This window comes from Phacochoerus africanus, chromosome 1 (assembly GCF_016906955.1).
Source record: "Phacochoerus africanus isolate WHEZ1 chromosome 1, ROS_Pafr_v1, whole genome shotgun sequence".
Lineage (NCBI taxonomy): Eukaryota > Metazoa > Chordata > Mammalia > Artiodactyla > Suidae > Phacochoerus > Phacochoerus africanus.
The window spans coordinates 203,072,042-203,091,823 of NC_062544.1; the positions used below are offsets into that span (position 1 = coordinate 203,072,042).

The 19,782-nt window shown below is 36.6% G+C and overlaps 1 protein-coding gene across 4 annotated transcripts in view; it reads left to right on the forward strand.

Annotated features, from left to right (window-relative positions):
- VPS8 (VPS8 subunit of CORVET complex) overlaps positions 1 to 19,782 on the forward strand; it is a 254,741-nt gene that overhangs the window by 16,888 nt on the left and 218,071 nt on the right. For 2 of the 4 annotated variants that reach the window (XR_007135933.1, XM_047788199.1), the window contains exons 5-10: positions 1,942 to 2,035; positions 5,610 to 5,642; positions 6,607 to 6,661; positions 10,898 to 10,903; positions 16,553 to 16,677; positions 17,422 to 17,508. Coding sequence is in view for 3 of the 4 variants with exons in the window: in XM_047788199.1 (XP_047644155.1) it covers positions 1,942 to 2,035; positions 5,610 to 5,642; positions 6,607 to 6,661; positions 10,898 to 10,903; positions 16,553 to 16,677; positions 17,422 to 17,508 (400 nt within the window). In the remaining variant the exon portion in view is untranslated. Of the gene's footprint in view, positions 1 to 1,941; positions 2,036 to 5,609; positions 5,643 to 6,606; positions 6,662 to 10,897; positions 10,904 to 16,552; positions 16,678 to 17,402; positions 17,509 to 19,782 lie in introns of those variants that run through there. The other 2 variants (XM_047788209.1, XM_047788221.1) reach the window with 2 other exon arrangements.

Genomic DNA, 19,782 nt, shown 5'->3' on the forward strand with positions numbered 1-19,782 from the left:
AGGTGGCCTCTAAGACCACCATCTTCTGAGCCCCCAATAGGAAGCCATGATAACAGCCAGGGGCTCCCGGAAGCCAGAGAGCCCTTGGGAGGTGCACACATCCAACCTGGTCCAGTGTCTGTGGTGGAAACTGGGACTTGGTTTACCTCACCACCTTCTGTTCCCTCTGCTCCCCACCCCCTTCCTCCTGCTCTCTAAGGACAACTCCAGCATTTCTTCATTCCCTTGGAATGGGTTCAGAGGAGAGTCACAAGGATGATTAAAGATTTGGGAAAAGGACTTCTAACCCTAAATAACTTCATTTTGGCTGCTTTTCACCTTCCAAATTCTTGGAGAGCACATGAAAAGGAAAGAAGTGGAGGGAGCATAATGTAAATACTTTATTGAATTCATGTGTAACTTTAATGTTGATAAATTGTCGGTGTATTTTTCCTCACTTCTTAAATTTTGCCCGAATCAGTGCTGTCTTCTTTAGGTTGTCAGCTCTTGTGGGGTAGGGACCATGGCTGGATATATTAACTTGCTCATCATTTTCTCCTACAAATAGATAACTTAGTATTTTTCAGCTTTTTTGAGATAAAACTGACACACAGTGCTATGTAGATTTAATACAGTGTAATTTTTTATATATGTATATATTGTGAAACCATAATAGGGTTAGTTAACACTTAACACCTTTTATCACCTCTCAAAATCTTTTTTTTTTTTTTTTTGCAGTGAGAACATCTAATATTTACTCTCTTAGTGACTTTCAAGTGTATAACACAGTGTTAGCTGTAGTCACCACATTATGCATTAAATCTTCAGAACTTATTCTTCTTAAAACTGGAAGTTTAGGGAGTTCCCATTGTGGCTCAGAGGTACGAACCCAACTAGTATCCATGAGGGTGCAGGTTCAATCCCTGGCCTCACTCAGTGGGTTAAGGATCCGGCATTGCCGTGGGCTGTGGTGTAGGCCAAGGATGCAGCTCAGATATCAAGTTGCTGTGGCTGTGGAGTAGGCTGGCTGCTGCAGCTCTGATTTGATCCTTAGCCTGGGAACTTCCATATGCTACAGGTGAGGCCCTAAAAAAGCAAAAAAACAAAACAAAAAACAAAACAAATAACACCCTGGAAATTTATACCCTTTGATTAGCATCTCTGTATTTACCCCCCATCCCTGACTACCAGTGTTCTACTCTGTTTCTCTGAGTTTGACTCTTAAAAATTCTACATATAAGTGAGATCCTACAGTGTATGTCTTGCTCTGTCTTATTTCATGCAGCATAATGCCCTCAAGGTACATCAGTGTTGTCACGAATGGCAGGATTTCCTTCTTTCTTATGGCTGTAATATCCATTATATATATATGTCTCTTTGTGTGTATGTGTGTATATATATATAAACATATTCTTTATCCATTAATCTGTAAATAGACTTTTTTTTTTGTCTTTTCTAGGGCCATACTCTCGGCATATGGAGGTTCCCAGGCTAGGGGCCGAATTGGAGCTATAGCCGCTGGCCTACACCACAGCCACAGCAACGCCAGATCCGAGCCTCATCTGCGACCTACACCACAGCTCACGGCAATGCTGGATCCTTAACCCACTGAGAAAGGCCAGGGATCGAGCCCACAACCTCATGGTTCCTAGTCAGATTCCTTAACCATTGAGCTACGATGGGAACTCCCTGTAGATAGACATTTAACCTAGGAACGGGTTGAATCAGTGAAAAAGGAGTGGTGGCTTTACTCATTTTTCTGCTTGTGCTTCTCCAAGGTTCAGGGTGGATTTAGTGCAACATCTTAATGTGAGATTGTTAGACTCTTCATACCTCTTCAAGAAACAAAGCTAACAAATTACATACACTGTTGTTTTTATTTTTTTGTTCTTTCAAGGCTTTAAAGACCCTGCCTTCTCAAATTTTTTTTTCCTGTTCTTAAACGTTTTTCTTTTTTTTAAGAAAGAAGAAATTACCTGATTCTTTTTCACTCCATGGATCAGTTATGCGACATTCACTTTTGAAGGGAATTTCTGCCCAGATAGTGTCTGCAGCTGTAAGTATTTTGTTCTCTCCCCCCAGCTTTATAACCTGCAATGGCATAATGAAGTAGGAATGAGCATAAAACAAAGCACAGCACTTCTCTTGGCCTGAGGCTTAAGGAAAATAGAATCTGGCTTTCATGGGTTTTGTGTGATTATTTTTGACTCATAAGACATGGCTACACATCTTGACATAGAAATTAGTGCAGCCATGAAATAAAGGTCTGCCCAGAGTCTCGGGTGTGCCTAAATGAAATATGGCAGCAAGCCTAAAAGAAACACTATCTGCCTTTTCTTTAAATTCCTTTTCAGTTTAGTTGCCATCTTGTGTATTTGGTTGAGGTAGAGTGCTTGTTTTTTTAGTCTTTTCATATGGAGAAATGATTGATCGGAATCTTTTACAACTGGGTGATTTTTTTTTTAATTCACAAAAGTCTTTTCATGTACCTTATTTCATATACTCTTACAACTTTGAAAGTAGGGAAAGCCATATCCTATTTTACAAATGAGAAGACAGTCTCAGAGAGGTGATATTAACTTTTACATCATTGGGTTAGTAGATAGCAGAGCAGTTACTCAAAATTGGGGTTTTGGCTCCAAGATTAGTGCTGCTTTGTTCTGAAGTGGGGGTGGTGTTGGTTAATGTGGGCAGTGTATAATGGCTGGAACAGAATATCTGTGGCCTTTCTGAAAATGATTTAGAGTGCTGGGTTAATATAAAAATATTTAATTATCTGTCAAGACAGTAGATGCTGATTCTGGTATGTTTTATCAGATTTTCCTTTGACCTCAAGCCCTGTAGTCTTATGTGGTCTTTCAGTTTTGGTTTTCTGAATTCAATATGTAAATTCTGTAAATAATAATAGTAATACTAATGAGAATGATGACAGATTATACCCCAGGACTTTGATGTGTTTTTATGTTCTTTTTATTAAATTTAATTGGTATTTTGCATATTCAATTTGGACAGTTTCGATTTTTCATGAGGATGAGAGATTGATACAGAAGTGGCATCATGACCCCATAACTACATTGTAATTTTCAGATTTATCAGAGAAAGCTCTTATTGCAGAAACCAAAAAAAAAAAAAAAAAAAAAAATCAAACAAAAAACCCCAAAACCAAAAAAAAAAAAAGAAAGAAAAAGTGTTCTCTGTGGGCAGCTGGTATACCCTGACCCAGTTCATATATCATGAAGAAAGTTTAAATAGAGAGATAGTCAAGCAATGGAGGAAACCTGGGCAATTGTCCTTCCTCTTTTAGGTGGAGAGTAACTCATATTTGCTAGAATGGGAACCACCTGTTGAGGATTACATTTCCATGACGTTCTCTGAATTTAATCCTTATGTAGGTGATGAAATTCATTCCTTTCAAAATCAAGATGAACCAGAACAGTCATTTGACCCACCTGTGCAGTTTTAAAAATATTTTGAATAATGGAGACTGAACTAAAACTCAGACATTGAACAATGATTAGATAAATCTGTTATTTAAAAGGGTTTCTCCTCTCTCTTGAAGAGGAGGGAAAAATTCTAATAAATCCCAGAGTGTTTGCATTCTGTTCTTATTTCACTGCTATGGCTGAGCTCCTTTGGTATGTTAAAATGAAACCTGCTTTTCCTGTGACAGTCTTCATACTCTGCTTTCCTAATTTTGGATTATCAGCTCAATTTAAATTGTATGCTTTTCTGTGATGGTTGGTTTATTAACATGTAAAGCTAGTTATATTTGTGGGTCTCTCCCCTGAATAGTTGTTCAATAGTGCCTTCAGCCATGTGGATAGTGATGTTATCAGGGCTGCCTAGGGCCTTGATCATTATAAAGAACACTTAGGAGAGATGAAACTTTTGAAATTGTGAACCTCATTGTTGAATTTTGGAATCATCCTCAAAGTAATATGATATGTAGCTATATTTAAAACTAATTCAAATTAATCTTTAAAGGATATTTATCACTTTATGATCACCTAAGATAATAGAGATACCTTAGCATAGTGTTTTTGAAAAATGTGACTAGGGCATAAAACTCCTTAGGGTGCTTATGAAAATGCAGATTCCTGGGCACCACCCCCAGGCCTACCGAATTGGTCTCTAGTTCTAGCGGTGTGGCATAGGGATCTGTGGTTTTAACAGGTATCCCAGGTGATTCTAATGCACCCTGGCTTTTGAGACTCACTAGCCTAAGATGCTTGAAACACTAGCACTAAAGTTCAGTGACCTCTGGAGTACGTCCCACATCTCTGGATTTTTAGCTTTTAAGGTTAGCTGACTTCTGATTGTATTATTCAGGTTCCATTTTAACTGTAGTTTATATTCTTGAATTGCTGTCTCATTCAATTCTTTTTCCCTTTCCAGGACACAAATCAATTATTTATCAAGTATTTATTGCATGTTTCTTAATCGCTGAGCATTATGTTAGGCATCCTTTACACACACACACATCTGCACAGAGTTGAGTACCTCCTGCTGTCCAGACATGATACTAAGCAGCCTTGATGATTGGTCCTCCTTATAGTTCCATGTCCTGGAGTAAGTTTCTTGAGCTAATTCCTAGGAAGCTCTATAAAGTTGGATAAAATAGATTCTAAGAGATTATAATAATGAAGTGAGCACACTGTAGGGACAGACAGAAAAGAAACATAGAATTGTTACAAAGAGCCTGGCCTGGGAACTGAAGCCCTGAGTTTGAGACACAGTCTACCACTTCCTGAATAATCTTGGGCAAGTCGCTTAAGCTCTTTTAATCTTAATCTCGAGAATCTTAATCTGTTTTCCTTACCTGGAAAATCAGAATAATACTGCTTGTTTTATTCATCTCTCCTGGTTTGAGAATCCAGTAGTGCAATGTATGCATTTATAAGCTCTTCGCTACTACAGTGCTAATCACTGTAAGCCCTTGTTATTATTTAAACCTATAGAAGCATCAAATAGATACCCTTACATTTATATGATACTTTACATTTAATTTGATTCTCAGGACAACTCATTGAAGAGGACAGGATAGTATTTGCCTTTTCCTTGAGCAGATGAGGGACTAATACGCAGAAGGGTGAGGTGACTTTGACAAGGTCATCACTTAGTTACTGTAAGGATCTGGGACTAGCACTTGATTGTTGATTTTCTTATTTGACTGATTATACCCTGCTCTTGTTTTACTTAAGGGTTATTGTATAACTGCTGGGTAAGAAGCTTCTGCTTAGAGGACGGGTGTCTTTAGTATATGTTTCCTATTTCTAAAATCTTTATGTACTCTTCCTACCATTTGGACCCATAGTACTTAGTGTATTTACATTATTGAAAATAAAACCTCTTTCCCCTCTCTTTTCTTTTATGTTTTGTTTATAATCAGTACCTTCCTAAAGCATCTGTTACATGTAGTAAAAGAAAGTGATCTACTCTTGTGCTCTTTATATTTTGTTGGTATATACAACTTTTGTAGTTTCTCGGTTGGGGGCAAAAATGAAGCTTTCACCTCATGTCTGAATTGATTTGGATCAGAGTATACAAAAAGAGAGGGCCTTAAACGTTTTTCTTTTTAAAAATGGGAATATCTTTGCAAGTACTTTTTGAATTTTTAAATTTTTTTTCAGGACAAAGTAAATGCTGGCTTGCCTACAGCAATTGTAAGTATACTTTAGATATATCTTTAAGGTAGGTAGCTTTTTATTTGATTGGGTTTTCTTAGATTTATTATTCTAATGTTCAAAGTTATTATACACATTTTCTGATAGTAAATTCATATGCCATTTACTGCCAGTAATCAGATTTACAATTTACCTGTGTTGAATGTTCTCATCCTTTCTAGTGTATTGTTACTTTTCTTTTTTGTTGTTATTGTTTTGAGAAGGATGTAATGGAATAATGATAAGCTTTTTCCAGGTTTGTTTGTATGTGGTACTACCCTACCAAAGTAAATTTGCTTATTCTGTGATTTGGCTTCCCTTTGGTTATAGGGAGTGGAAAACAGTATTCGGTAAAATCACTTTGTGGTAAACAGTACACTTAACAGCTCTGAACTCCATTGCCAAGCCTGCCAAATAGTAAATCTGTGGAGTGATTATAGAGAACTGGGGAATATTGAAAGCACACTAGTGCCTTCTTTTCTGTGATTTCCAGCTGCCTCCTGGAGCTTTCTTGTTAGTCAGTGGTTGAGGAAGTGGACTGGTTATTGAGTATTCCTGATGCCTCTTGGCTCCTGTGTATAAACTGGAGAAGAGCTTTCTCATTCCTTTCCCACACCTCATAGGAGGCTCTTGGCTGGGTAGCATAAGTGCCTCTTATTTTGTGCGGATCCCTGCGTTTTTTAAAAAAATTGCTTTAGGGGAAGTTGAGTGGCACATTTTTACCTTTAATGTTGAACATATGCTATTTTGGTATTGTCACCCTTGGAGTAAATTTAGAGGGATTCCCAGAAATAAGATATCCTATGTTTATTTCCTGTTTTGCCTCCTAGATGAAGTTCTCCTTATTTATAATAGTTGGTATGTTATCTGATGCCTAGAGGAAAGAAGTCCAACAAATTCAATTCTGATTATTTCAAGATCCTTGATGTATATCTTAAAATGTAATCTTCCCTTTTGTTCTCAGGCAGTGTCCAGTCTGATAGCAGTGGGTACATCTCATGGATTGGCTTTAATATTTGGTAAATTTTCTAACTACTTATTTTAAATATTAAGTATTTTGGGGGAGTGTTATTAATGTCTTTTAATCACAATTTATAGAGGAAACTTTATTTTTTTGAAAAAGGCCAGAAAAACTTGAAAAGTAGCAGTCAGTATTTTTCTAGTTAAAAATTACTTGATTCAGCTTCATTTTGTTGCTCATTGCGATTTATTTTCTTCTTTATGAATTTATAAACTATCATATCATATCATAGATCTTTTGATTCTCTGCAGACCTAGGCAAAAAGAAAATAAAGTTGAAAGGGACGTGGGTTGTCATTTTGTCTGCCTCAAGTTTGTGGTAGTGGTAATTTTTTATTCTAAATCGTATTCAAATAGTAGGTATTCATAAACATCTTCAGGGAAAGAGATTCCCAGGCTTTCTTAGTAATTTTCAGTAACTCTCAGAGTTCCCGTCGTGGCTTAGTGGTTAAGGAATCCGATTAGGAACCATGATGGTTGTGGGTTTGATCCCTGGACTTGCTCAGGGGGTTAAGGATCCTGCGTTGTCATGAACTGTGGTGTAGGTTGCACACATGGCTCGGATCCTGCATTGCTCTGGCTCTGGCGTAGGTTGGCAGCTACAGCTCTGATTAGACCCCTAGCCTGGGACCTCCGTATGCCGCAGGTACGGCCCTAGAGAAGACAAAAAAAAAAAAATTTTTTTTTCAGTAATTCTCGCTGACAGTTTTTCTTTTTTTAAATTTACAGTGTAAATCCCTCTAAACTGAAAAATTTTTAGCCCATAATCACATTCTTTTTTTTTGTTTGTTTAAGAAGGGAACTTAGCTAGGTTTATTTGTATGGTATGTAATAGTCCTAAGTATTTTCTCAGTTTTTTCCCTAACTAAATAACCCTAGTTTTAATCTTTCTTGGCTTTTGCATTCAATACTATAAGTAAAACATTTCGTTCTTTTTTTTTTTTTTTTCCATTTAAAAACTACTAGATAGGAGTCCCCATTGTGACTCAGTGGAAACGAATCTGACTAGTATCCTTGAGGATGCAGGTTCAATCCCTGACCTCGCTCAGTGGGTTAAGGATATGGCATTGCCTCGAGCTGTGGTGTAGGTCACAGATGGTGCTTGGATCCCATGTTGCTGTGGCTGTGGTGTAGGCCAGCGGCTGCAGCTCCGATTCAACCCCTAGCCAGGGAACTTCCACGTGTGGTGGGTGTGGCCCTAAAAAGACAAAAACAACAACAAAAACTACTAGATAATATTTTCCTGTCATTTTTATTGTTCTCTTATGGATCTTAAGTCTTTTGCAACTCTCTGAAATGGAATTCCTGATGACACTGTTTTTAATGAGGAATCTACAGGATATTGTGTTAGGATTACCTGGGAACACCTTAATAGCAGAACCACAGTTTGATCTCTGTGGGCTTTGCATCTTTATTTATCATATGAGTGAGTAACTAGTTATTTTCCCTTGATTTTGAACAATTTGATTTGCTATTTATACATTATTCATTATGCCAAAAGCCTTATTTATGATGTGATTTTAACATCTAGTCTTTTCAAAGGTGATTGATACAAAAAAGTTTTATTGTCTGGGCTTGAGAAGAATGGAAGCAAAAATACAATTCTTTTGAGAGAACTTTAGAAATGATTCTTTAAACAATTTTTTTTCTTGTTCCATAATATATATTCATAAGAGAAAATCTAGATGAGCAGAAGTTTGAAGATATGCAAATTCCACCATCCAGGAATTCCCTAACATTTCTGATAGCCTTCTGATCTTTTTTTTTAAAATACGTATTTGTGTGGTATATATGTACACATCCCTTAATGTGATCATGTTGATTTATAACCTTTTTTATTATAATGAGCATCTTTCCATGTAATTATATATTCATCTATAACATTACTTTTTTTCTAGAGTAAGTTATCAACTTTTTAAAAAATTGAAGTGTAATTGATTTACACTGTTGTGTTAGTTTCTGGTGTACAGCAAAGTGATTAAGTTATGTATTCTTTTTCATATTCTTTTCCATTATGGTTTATTACAGGATTTTGAATATAGTTCCCTGTGCTATACAGTAGGAACTTGTTTATCTATTTTATATATAGTATTTTGTATCTGTTAATCCCAAACTCCTAATTTATCCCTTCCCCTTTGGTAACCATATTTTTTTTCTGTCTGTGAGTCCGTTTCTGTTTAACAGCATTTTTAATGGCTACATAGTATTCTTTTAGTTTTTTGGTGGTTTTTTTAAGGCCGCACCTGTGGTCTATGAAGTTCCCAGGCTAGGGGTTGAATCAGAGCTGCAGGTGAAGGCCTATGCTACAGACACGGGCAACACCTGAGCCAAGCCTCATCCATGACCTATGCTGGAGCTTGTGGCAACACCAGATCCTTAACCCACTGAGATAGGCCGGGGATTGAAACTGCATCCTCACGGACTCTTACATAGTATTCTTTTAAATGGAGTCACCATAATTTACTTAATCATGCCCTATTATAAGACATTTGGGTTATTTCTAAGCAAAAAATAGAGTGATGAATGTCTTTGTAACTGCATTTTTGTGTACATGATTACTTCCTTAGGACAAATCCCTAACAGTGGAGTTGCTTAGGTCAGGGTATGAACATTTTGAACACTTCTGATGCAAACTGCCTGATTAATTGCCTTCTAGAAAGTTTTACCAGGTCCCTCTCCTATTAGGTATAAGAATTCTTGCTTTCCTATGAGGGCATAGTTGGTATTGATAGAATTTTGGGAAGGGATCTTAAAAGGACTTTTAATTCAGTCCCCTTATTTACATGTGAGGTGATTAAGAGCCAGAGAAGTTAAGTAACATGTAGAGAGCCAAGTTCAGAATCAAGGAACACTGAATCCTAAGATCAGTGCATTTTCCCCCTTTTCTTCTTGTCCTGAGAGAAAAGAGGGCAAATTCCAAGATATATAGGAGAAGAACAGAAGAACTAAGATGAATGAGGACAGAATATAATGCATATGTTTATCTGTCAGCAGAAGGCTTGTTCATTTTTTGTTTCTACTTACCAGTACTCACTTTTCTTCAACTCTATCTGCTTTAATATCCCTTCTTTACCACAAGGTTATAAGAATATATGTCTTCTTAAAATCAAACCCATGTAGAGCTTACCACAAAAAATTAAAATGAAGTCTTTTTAAAATAGAAACTAACAGGTGGAGGAAGTTCCCTTGTGGTGTAGTGGGTTAAGGATCTGGCATTGTGGCAGCTGTGGGGCAGGTTCCTGGCTGGGGAACTTCCACATGCCATAGGTGTGGCTCCAAAAAACCAAACCAAACAAACAGAGGTGAAATATACTCAATGAGTGTAAGTTTCCTTAAAAAAAAAAAAAGAGAGAGAGAGAGAGAAGAGTGCATTGTTTTTTGCTTACCATCTCTTTTTTATTTCCTTGGACCTGCATTCTAATTTTTTTTAGAGTTCAGCAGCTTTCATGTAGACTTGATGAAATAGTAATCTTTCATTACAGTTTCATAAAAAAAAGTATGCTAAAGTGAACATTTCTGAGAAAGAATCATAATATTTTAGTTATGTGTTGGATTTTTAATTATGCAGTTAATAAATTATACTCATTATTTTTGAAGGAATCAGATATTTGGTCAATGAGTTTTAACAAATGGATTAAAATTTGCTTGAAAACCAGGAACAAATGGCAGAGTAATAATACTATGAAGTGTCTAGATTAGAGGTCTGAGTAAAATCTGATCTTTTAAACATCTTTGTTAATCTTAGGAAAAAATGCAGCAGGAAGAACTACTTGTTTAAGTACCATTAGATTCTCTTTGGAATGGAGGCTTGGGTCATTAAAATACTAATCATTATAAGCTTCTCAAAAGTGACGTAAATTGCCTATTCTTATGAAATTATAGATATATGGTATTTATTGTGTATCTTGGCTCTTAGCTAAATACAAACTCTCAAAAATTCAGATCTTAGTAAAGATGTCTCCTTATCCCAAAGCTCTTAGTTTTCCAGTTTTGGGGTTGTTAGTATACTTTACTGGATTATCTTTTTGAAATTGCTTTTGTTTTTATCAAACTTAATGGACTTAGATTTACTGTGCTTAAATTTGGATATTGTGCATTTTCTCTATTTCCATAACCAAAACCTAAATATAATCATTTTCACTTATATTCTTGAAATTTTACCTGTCTTTTCTCTGAACTTTTGAACTGATTTCTTGCTTTTCTTTTTCTTTTGATCTTTTCTCCATGGATTCAAGGAAAAGGTATAGTAATTTTGGTTTGCATGAGTAACTTTTTTTTTTATCTTTGTAATGTTGAAAGAGAATGCTGTCAATTACAGTTGGTGCCCTCTTATGAAATGCTTATTGAAAAGAACCAGCTAGTTGAAGTTGGTTAAAGCAGGGAATTGTTAAAAATTATATTTGTATACCTTCAGGCTTTATTTTAAATGAAAATATATAAATATTTATTTTTCCCTTAATCTTTTGATATAGTCAGAACCTTTTCTTTTTCTTTCTTTCTTTTTTTTTTTGGTCTTTTTGCCATTTCTTGGGCCACTCCTGCAGCAAATGGAGGTTCCCAGGCTAGGGGTCAAATCGCAGCACGGGATCCGAGCCACGGGATCCGAGCCACGTCTGCGACCTACACCACAGCTCACGGCAATGCCAGATCCTTAACTCACTGAGCAAGGGCAGGGATCGAACCCCCAACCTCATGGTTCCTAGTCGGATTCCTTAACCACTGAGCCACGATGGGAACTCTTGAAACTTTTTCTTTGCAATTGTATCTGCCGTTTGGAGGTCTGGAACGTCTTTTTTGGCATAAGCTGTGACAATGATGGGCCTTGCAAAATTTGGACTTTTAATTAAAAAAAAAAAGAAGTAAAAACTTAAGACACCTGTCATCAGTCAATCAGTGTACAAAATTTTAGATTTTCAGAAAACTTCTCAGTTTTCTACAGTTATCCTGTCCGCACCTTACTTCATTTCAGTTATTCTAAAGCAACTCATCTTTACCAGGTTTTTCTGAAAGCATTCATTTAGCTTTCGTAGAAACAACTCTTTCATTCTGTTTCATCAGTTGACATATTGTTTAATTCAGTATTTAAAGTACAGTAATATTAGAGTGGCATGAACAGGTTTGGAAATGAACATAGCTGACTCTTCATCAGCATCTGCATTCCAGAAAATAGCCAGTTAGCCATAGGGAGTCATTGTGTCCTGGGCTTTAGTCAGTAAGCTTTACAGAGGGAATGGAGAACTTTAATTCCGTGTGTTTGTTAGGTGGTGGTCAGGTAAAGTGCTTCTGCTGTTTTATGAGGATTGATGAAAAATGTTTCCTAATATTTTTTATTCTTTTCCTTTGGTCTTAGAGAATGTTTTAATATATTCAAAAGAGTGGTATTGAAGAATGGTGAATACTGGCAATAAAAGTAGAGCTCTACACATATAATTAGATTTTGATTCTTTCTAGGATCTATGTATTTCCTTCTTTAATGGTCTTTGGAATCTAGTTAAAACAAATTAGTGAAGAAATAGAGGATTAAGTTAATTTTGGTATATGGAAAGAGAGGAGAAATTCTTTTTTTTTTGTCTTTTTTTGCTATTTCTTGGGCCGCTCCCACGGCATATGGAGGTTCCCAGGCCAGGGGTTGAATCGGAGCTGTAGCCACTGGCCTACACCAGAGCCACAGCAACGCGGGATCCAAGCCGCATCTGCGACCTACATACACCACAGATCATGCAACGCCAGATCGTTAACCTACTGAGCAAGTGCAGGGACCGAACCTGCAACCTCATGGTTCCTAGTCGGATTTGTTAACCACTGCGCCACGACGGGAACGCCCTTTTTTTTATAAATTCTTTTTTTTGTCTTTTTTTGCTATTGAAATTCTTGAAATATATGCAAGTTTAGATTTTTATGGCTACAATAGACTTTATATATTTTTTATGGCTTTTCTTTGCTACTTAGCACATTACTTTTCAGCCTAGAATATGCTGAGTAAGTAAAGTCTACTTTGAAAGCTGTACTAATAAATAGATATAATTCATTGCACTGTCAAAAGGATGTGCTTTTTGTGATATCTGGGCTTAATTTCTTTTAATTAACTGGTAAGCTATTTAGTATTATTAATAATAGTTCTTCGCATTTGTACCATTGGATAGTTTTCAAATTTTTCATAGGCATTTAAAATTTTTTTTTGTTGTTGTTGTTGTTGTTGTTGTTGTTGCTATTTCTTGGGCCGCTCCCTCGGCATATGGAGGTTCCCAGGCTAGGGGTTGAATCGGAGCTGTAGCCATCGGCCTACACCAGAGCCACAGCAACGCGGGATCCGAGCCGCATCTGCAACCTACACCACAGCTCACGGCAACGCTGGATCATTAACCCACTGAGCAAGGGCAGGGACCGAACCCGCAACCTCATGGTTCCTAGTCGGATTCGTTAACCACTGCGCCACGACGGGAACTCCGCATTTTAAAAATTTAAGCTCAGTGCTAACTCTGTGATGTTTATAGGAAAAATGATACTTATTTTCATATTTCTTCCTTTTTTTTCTTTTTTTTTATGGCCACACTTGTGGTATATGGAGGTTCCCAGGCTAAGGGGTGAATCAGAGCTACAGCCACAGGTCACAGCAACATGAGATCTGAGCCACCTCTGAGACCTGCACCACATCTCATGGCAATGCCGGATCTCCAACCCACTGAGTGAGACTGGGGATCGAACCTGCAACTTTGTGGTTACCAGTCAGATTTGTTTCTGCTGCTCCACAATGGGAACTCCTGATATTTCTTTCCCAGATCGAGAACCTTCTTGGAGTGGAATGTGGAGAGCTCTGATTTTCACCTTTCTTGCTTCTGTCCAGGTCCTTTTGCTCTTTGCATATAACTTGAGAGATGAAGTGTTGGAAGTGTTTATCTTCGCCAAAGACCTTTATGTAGAATTGTCTAGAATAATCTGGACTACAGAATGTTCTTCTAGTGGAAGAAACCTCTTCAATAAGATCCTGTTTTCTTCTTTCACAGAAATTCTATCTTTTCTGAATGTAGTCTAAACCGTGTAGCAAGTTTGTTAATATGGTACCATAAATACGGAATGTATAATGATAGCAATAAGAATTGATAAATATCTTTGTGCAGTTAAACTAGCTTACATTTTATGTACTGTCCATTACCTCATAGCCATGCTACTTTATAAAGGAACATTATAAAGATAATGAACAATATAAAAGTCAAGGAGAAGAATTGAGAATATTCAACATAGTCCTATGGGATATAAATTTAATGCATATTTCAGAAGTGACTAAGGTTAATAATTTGGTCCCTGTCTTAGCTAGTTTTTACTATATAGGACTGTTAGGAAAGCAGTTGTGTTTGGGTTTTTAATGTAGAAGTTAGGTCTTTTTCCCTTCCCTCTTTTTTCTCTATATCCTTTTTCTTAATGGTACCCTTATTCTCTGTTGTGATACTCCTTAATTCTCCTATGCTTATTTTCCCTGAGTTATAAGAGTACTTAAATAGTCTCATTTAAAGTATGAACTTAGCTAAAGCAGAAAGCAGGAGGGAGTGTCTTTAAGTATCCATGGATCAGAACTGTGTAGGGTTTGGATCTCAAAGCAGGGATTGCTTTTGCAGGGATTGTTCACATACACTACTCTGCCTAGAAGGCAGGCAGCTCAGGCTAAAGGGGCTTCTTTGTGAGGCTGGCGTGGAATTTCTGTCATTGCCCTCTTTCAGTCCTTTTGGTAGACTACATGCTTGATTCGAAGTGGTAGTATATAGAGACCATTGCTGTCCAACCATTGAATCTTGACAGTCGGCAGAATAAGGTCTATGGATAATCCACTAACTGTATAAGGTGGCTCTGATAAGATAAGGATTATGGAAAGCACTCTTTGAGCCATGCAATTCCAGTGAAGCAAAATAAAATGTAGTGTCATACATAGAGCCAGGGAAAAGGGGAATTTTAATAATCTGGATTAAACCAGAGGAGGGAAGGAAAAGTATGTAAGGGAAAAGGTAAGGAGGGAGTTCCCATTGTGGCTCAGCATGTTATGAACCCTACTCATATCCATGAGGATGTGGGCTCGATCCCTGGCCTCATTCAGTGGGTTAAGGATCTGGCATTGCCATGAGTTGCAGTGTAGGCTGCAGATGAGGCTTGGAACCCATGTGGCTGTGGCTGTGGCTGTGGCCAGCCGCTATAGCTCCGATTTGACCCCTAGCCTGGGAACTTCTCTATGCCATAGGTGTGGCCCTAAAAAGCAAAATAAATAAAAAGTAAGGGGAAATCTGTAATTGTAATAATTTTAGGTGAGAATAAACATGACTTTTAAAGTACATCAGACCTTGTATATTTATGAATTTTATTCCTTTTCTAATGTTCCTTTTGGAAGGCTAAGATTGAAAATGATTTCAGAAAACATCAAGTATTTTCTGTCTGTTAGATACAATACAGCTATTAATTGGGTTTGAACTCCTCGGGGAGATGGGGTTGCTATTTGAGCCTACTCATGAACACAGAAAAATATTCTTAAGTATTTGTTTTGGATGGGCTAAAGAACTTACCTAATATTATTCTCTACATTTGAGAATGGAAATTATAGGCTCTTTCTGATAACTAGATTTGCCTTTGTTGGAGGAAGACTTGCAAATGTGGCAGCTCTTCAGATGATTGTTAGATGCCCTCTGGGTGCAAGGCATCACTCATGACCTCAGCCGTTAGAGAGGTCATAGGCTAAGAATGGGAATCAGAGGTATTTTCCTCCAAAATGTAGCAGGTGGATGGTGAAGGAAAGCACAAACAGTTGCTGGGGGAGTTGAGAGTACTCTTGATTGTTCAAGTAAGGTGGGTTTTGTTTTTTTTTTCCCTCAGTTAAATTTTGTGCCTTCTTATGTTTAAATTTTTTATTTTGTTGTTTTCAAGTGTGTATAATACTGAACTCTGTATAATATAAAATAAACATTACCTAGGAGAAGCCCTATAGGAATTTCTTTTAATTATTAGATAATAAAGTTTACTAATATTTGAGTGCCTCCTGGAGACATCAGAGGTGATTAAGACAAAATCCTTGCCCTTAAATAACTTAATCTAGTGGAGATTTGAATTAATTTGTTTTTAGAATATCAAATGTTGATGCTTGAAAAGAATTTTCATAAGTAGTTTAAACATTTACTTTGTGATTTTATTTATACTATTAATTTGCCTGGTAAACCTTTTCTTCATGGATAATATAAATGTAAATTTCAGCCAAATTCTAAATGAATAAATTTTGATTCTTGAAGTTTTAAAGCTACTTTTAAAGGTGGTATTTCAGGAGTTCCAGTTGTGGCTCAGTGGTTAATAAACCTGACAAGTAACCATGAGGTTGCAGGTTCCATCCCTGACCTCTCTCAGTGGGTTGAGGATCCAGCATTGCCGTGAGCTGTGGTGTAGGTCACAGACGTGGCTCAGATCCCACGTTGCTGGGAATCCCAGCTCCAATTCAACTTCAACTCCTAGCCTGGGAACCTCCATATGCTGCCATTGTGGCCCTAAAAAGACAAAAGACCAAAAAAAAAAAGGTGGTATTTCATGTAACTTTGCCTCCTAAAAATAGCAAGAAGTACAGGGCTGGAGTGAAAGCTGGTTTGTTCAAAGAGATATTTCTTATGGATTTTCTTATTATAGGCAAGTTTTATACTTCCTTGTACTTATTTTTTTCCCTGCAGTTTTATTGTCTAATTCAATGCCCAGTGTCTAGTAGGTGCTCAGTAAATGCATTTTAAGATGAATGCAGTTTCATCATTTGATTCTTTTGTTTCTTGCTACCTCCAAAGTCTTTGAAAACAAGCCTATATTAAATACACATTTATTCACCCTTTCATTTCTCTCAATTAATTTTACCAGATTTTACCAATTTCTTTCTTTAGATCAGAATCAAGCCTTGCGACTCTGTCTGGGTAGCACCAGTGTTGGAGGTCAGTATGGAGCCATCTCTGCCCTCAGTATCAACAATGACTGCTCAAGACTTCTCTGTGGCTTTGCTAAAGGACAGGTAAATAGGAACTTTATTTTACCCATAAGACAATGTAAAATCAATTTTTAGAAAACCATTATCTTTTTAGATCAATATCTTGAAGTCCATAACATGTGTTACCAAGTGACTTTCTGTAGAGCCCACCTGAATGTGCTTAGCCTAATTTTTGTCTTGTCCAAATTTTTAAATATAATGGATGGGGCTAGAGTCAGGTTTTTAATATCTTAATTCATATATCCATATAAGTAAATAGGCTTTATAAACCAACCAGACTGTTACACAAAATTTACTTTCTTATTGTAGTGTGGATAATTGTTGCTGCTTCTTTCAGTACATTACATTCTGTTTTGTGTATTCTTACCACCATGTTCCTAGATGACTATTTTGGTATTTCTTTTTACTTCTGAAATTGGCAGTAAGTTTTGTTTTCTTCTCTTCTGACTATCATTAATTGGTTTGGCAGTAAGCCTTTTCTATAATTTTTACCAGTGCTAAAGAGATTGACTTATTAAAGAAATTTCTTTTACCTCTTGGTAAGATTCAAAATCTAAAGGGAAAAGTAGGCTGGGCAGGATGAGAGGAGGATGAAGATGGAATAAAGGCCCCGTGCTTTGGGGGATCTGCAACTTTTAGTTATAACTTTATAGTTCTTTGTCTGCAATGTTTATAGGCCAGAAATAGATTATTTCAGCCAAAATCCAGGGTACTTAAGTCCAAAAAAGAGCAATAAATTTGTTTTTAAGGCGTTTAGTTGTCTTATAGATCACTATGTGGGATTTGGCCAGTGGAAAACTTCTAAGATCAATAACAGATGCTCATCCTCCAGGAACAGCAATATTGCATATTAAGGTAAAGTCTTTATTTTCTTTTTCTAATGATTTTTATTGTGTCTTTGTATCCATTTTAAAGTAAATTTCTCTATAAACAGAATCCTTGAAAAGGAACTTTTATTCGACTGGCCCAACAAGGTGTTTTCCCAAGTTAAAACCAGAGATGGGCTAGCTTGGTAACACTCAGCTATACGTTGTATTGAAGTATAGTAGATATAGAAGGAAAGAGAGTAAATGGATGTGATCCCAGACAAAAGGTTGGCAGCAAAGACAGGCAGCACCCTCCTGAAAACTCATGTGCAGATTTAAAAGGTCTTTTTACTTTTTGTTTAGTCCGCCAAGATTTTATTGCTGACATCAGGTGCTCTGTCACTTTGTTGGGAATGATCTGAAGTTCGAGGTACCAATTGTGAAAGAACCAAGGTTTGCATTATATTTAGAAATGAATCTGTTGGGTTGTTTTCTTTCAGGCCTCCAAAGGAAAAGCATCAAGAATCGAATCTTGGCTTTCTCCTTATATGCCTGAAGAAATAAACCAGCTTTTAGATTTCATTTATAAATACAACATGGACCTTGGTTTTTGTATGCTGTCAAGCCCATGTTCAGAAGTATAAAATGTAAAGGACTATAGGGAAGTCTAAAATCAGATCTTCTGGATTTTAATCATGTACACATTTGGTTGCTTAGCTGTGCAGACCTCTCTTTATCCATACATATGCTTTTGAAAGTCTGGGAGCATCTGGAATTTCTGTGTCTGCCTCTAGGTTAGTTACAGAAAAGTCTTTTGTGACAAAGCAGCATTGAAGTATTTAGTAACAATGAAAACAACCAGGTCAAGTAAAAGTAGAGGGAATTTCTCCTCTTTCTGAACATCATGGTGGTTTATCTTGACCTCTTTTCACGTGGCATGAGCCAACTTCTAATATGTTGTAGTTGTTTGTGTTTATGCCTTATTTCCTTTAATAGATTAAGATCTTTGAAATCAGAATCTGTATCTTTTAAATTTTTTTGTATTACTGTAGTAGCTGTTCCAATAAATGTTTAAGGAATAAATAGTTGGTAGTGTTTATAAAAGTCTAGTCTATTTGCAGAAAAAAGCAAAATCTTTGGGAGAAATAGTTGGTAACAGAAGAGGTAAAGACAGAGAAAAGAGAAGAATGTAGCTGAGGTTATATATAAGCAGACTAGTAGTAGCCATTGTGTTGCTTAGGGATGCTGATAAGTGCAGAAGCTCTGCAGGTACTTTGAAAGCCTCCATTGACAACAGCCACTTGCACTTCAAAACTCTTACTCATTGTTCTCCAAACTCAATCCTATGCGTCCCATCAACAAGTATCTGGGCTTTACTTCATTTTGTATGTACACATGCACACATGCATTTAAATTATTTAAATGTACTACTGCACTAATAGTTACATATGTTATGAAATACATACGCAAGAAATAGAAAATTGATAAAATGATGAGCGCTGTTACTTTCCCTACAGTCTACTTTGGCAACTGCTCTGCTAGATCTTGAGAGCAAAGGTGTGGAACTTCCTTATTCTGCCTTTGTGCGGGGTCCAGGAAGAATAATTTTGTAGTAGCCGCTTGGACCTCAGCCATCCCTGAAGAGCACACAGACATGCCATTTAGGATAGTTCACAAGTCATTGGGATGAGGGGGACTAGGCACTGTGATACAAATTAAGTTATTCAGTGATTTATCCTGCAACAGTCACACTTACCAGACCTCTTAAGCCCTTAGGACAATTTCTAATTGTGAACATTATTCATTCTTTTGAGTTTTCCAGAGTAGATAATAGCAACTGAAATGGACTCTGTGAAAGAAGATCAGGGAAGCAGCATGTTTTAGGAAGAGTTACATAAAAAGTTAAAGTATTTTAAATATAGTGGGTTAACTCTTCAGTTATACGGAAAACACATTCAGACAAGTTTATTTCCCAAAGATAACAAAAATCTTTTAATTCTTGCAAGTTAGGCCACTGCAGATGTATCCAAAGTATCCTATTCGGTTTAATAGCAAGTTAGAAAAAGTTAATGTAAGAACCCAAGCAGCGAACTTCATGACTTTTATGAATCATTGTTTGTATTTTCCTTTTATTCTGATGAAAGGTGGTTTTGCTTTTTTAAAGGCTCAGGGTTTTTTTTTGTTTGTTTGTTTATTTTTTAAAGCTATTGAGCCATTTTTATTCTGAATACGGATAAGTTGTATGTTTGCAGAGTAATGAACTAAATCTAGTTTAGGTGATTTCAAATGCTATTAAATGTGTTTGTTTTAGATTTTTAAAATT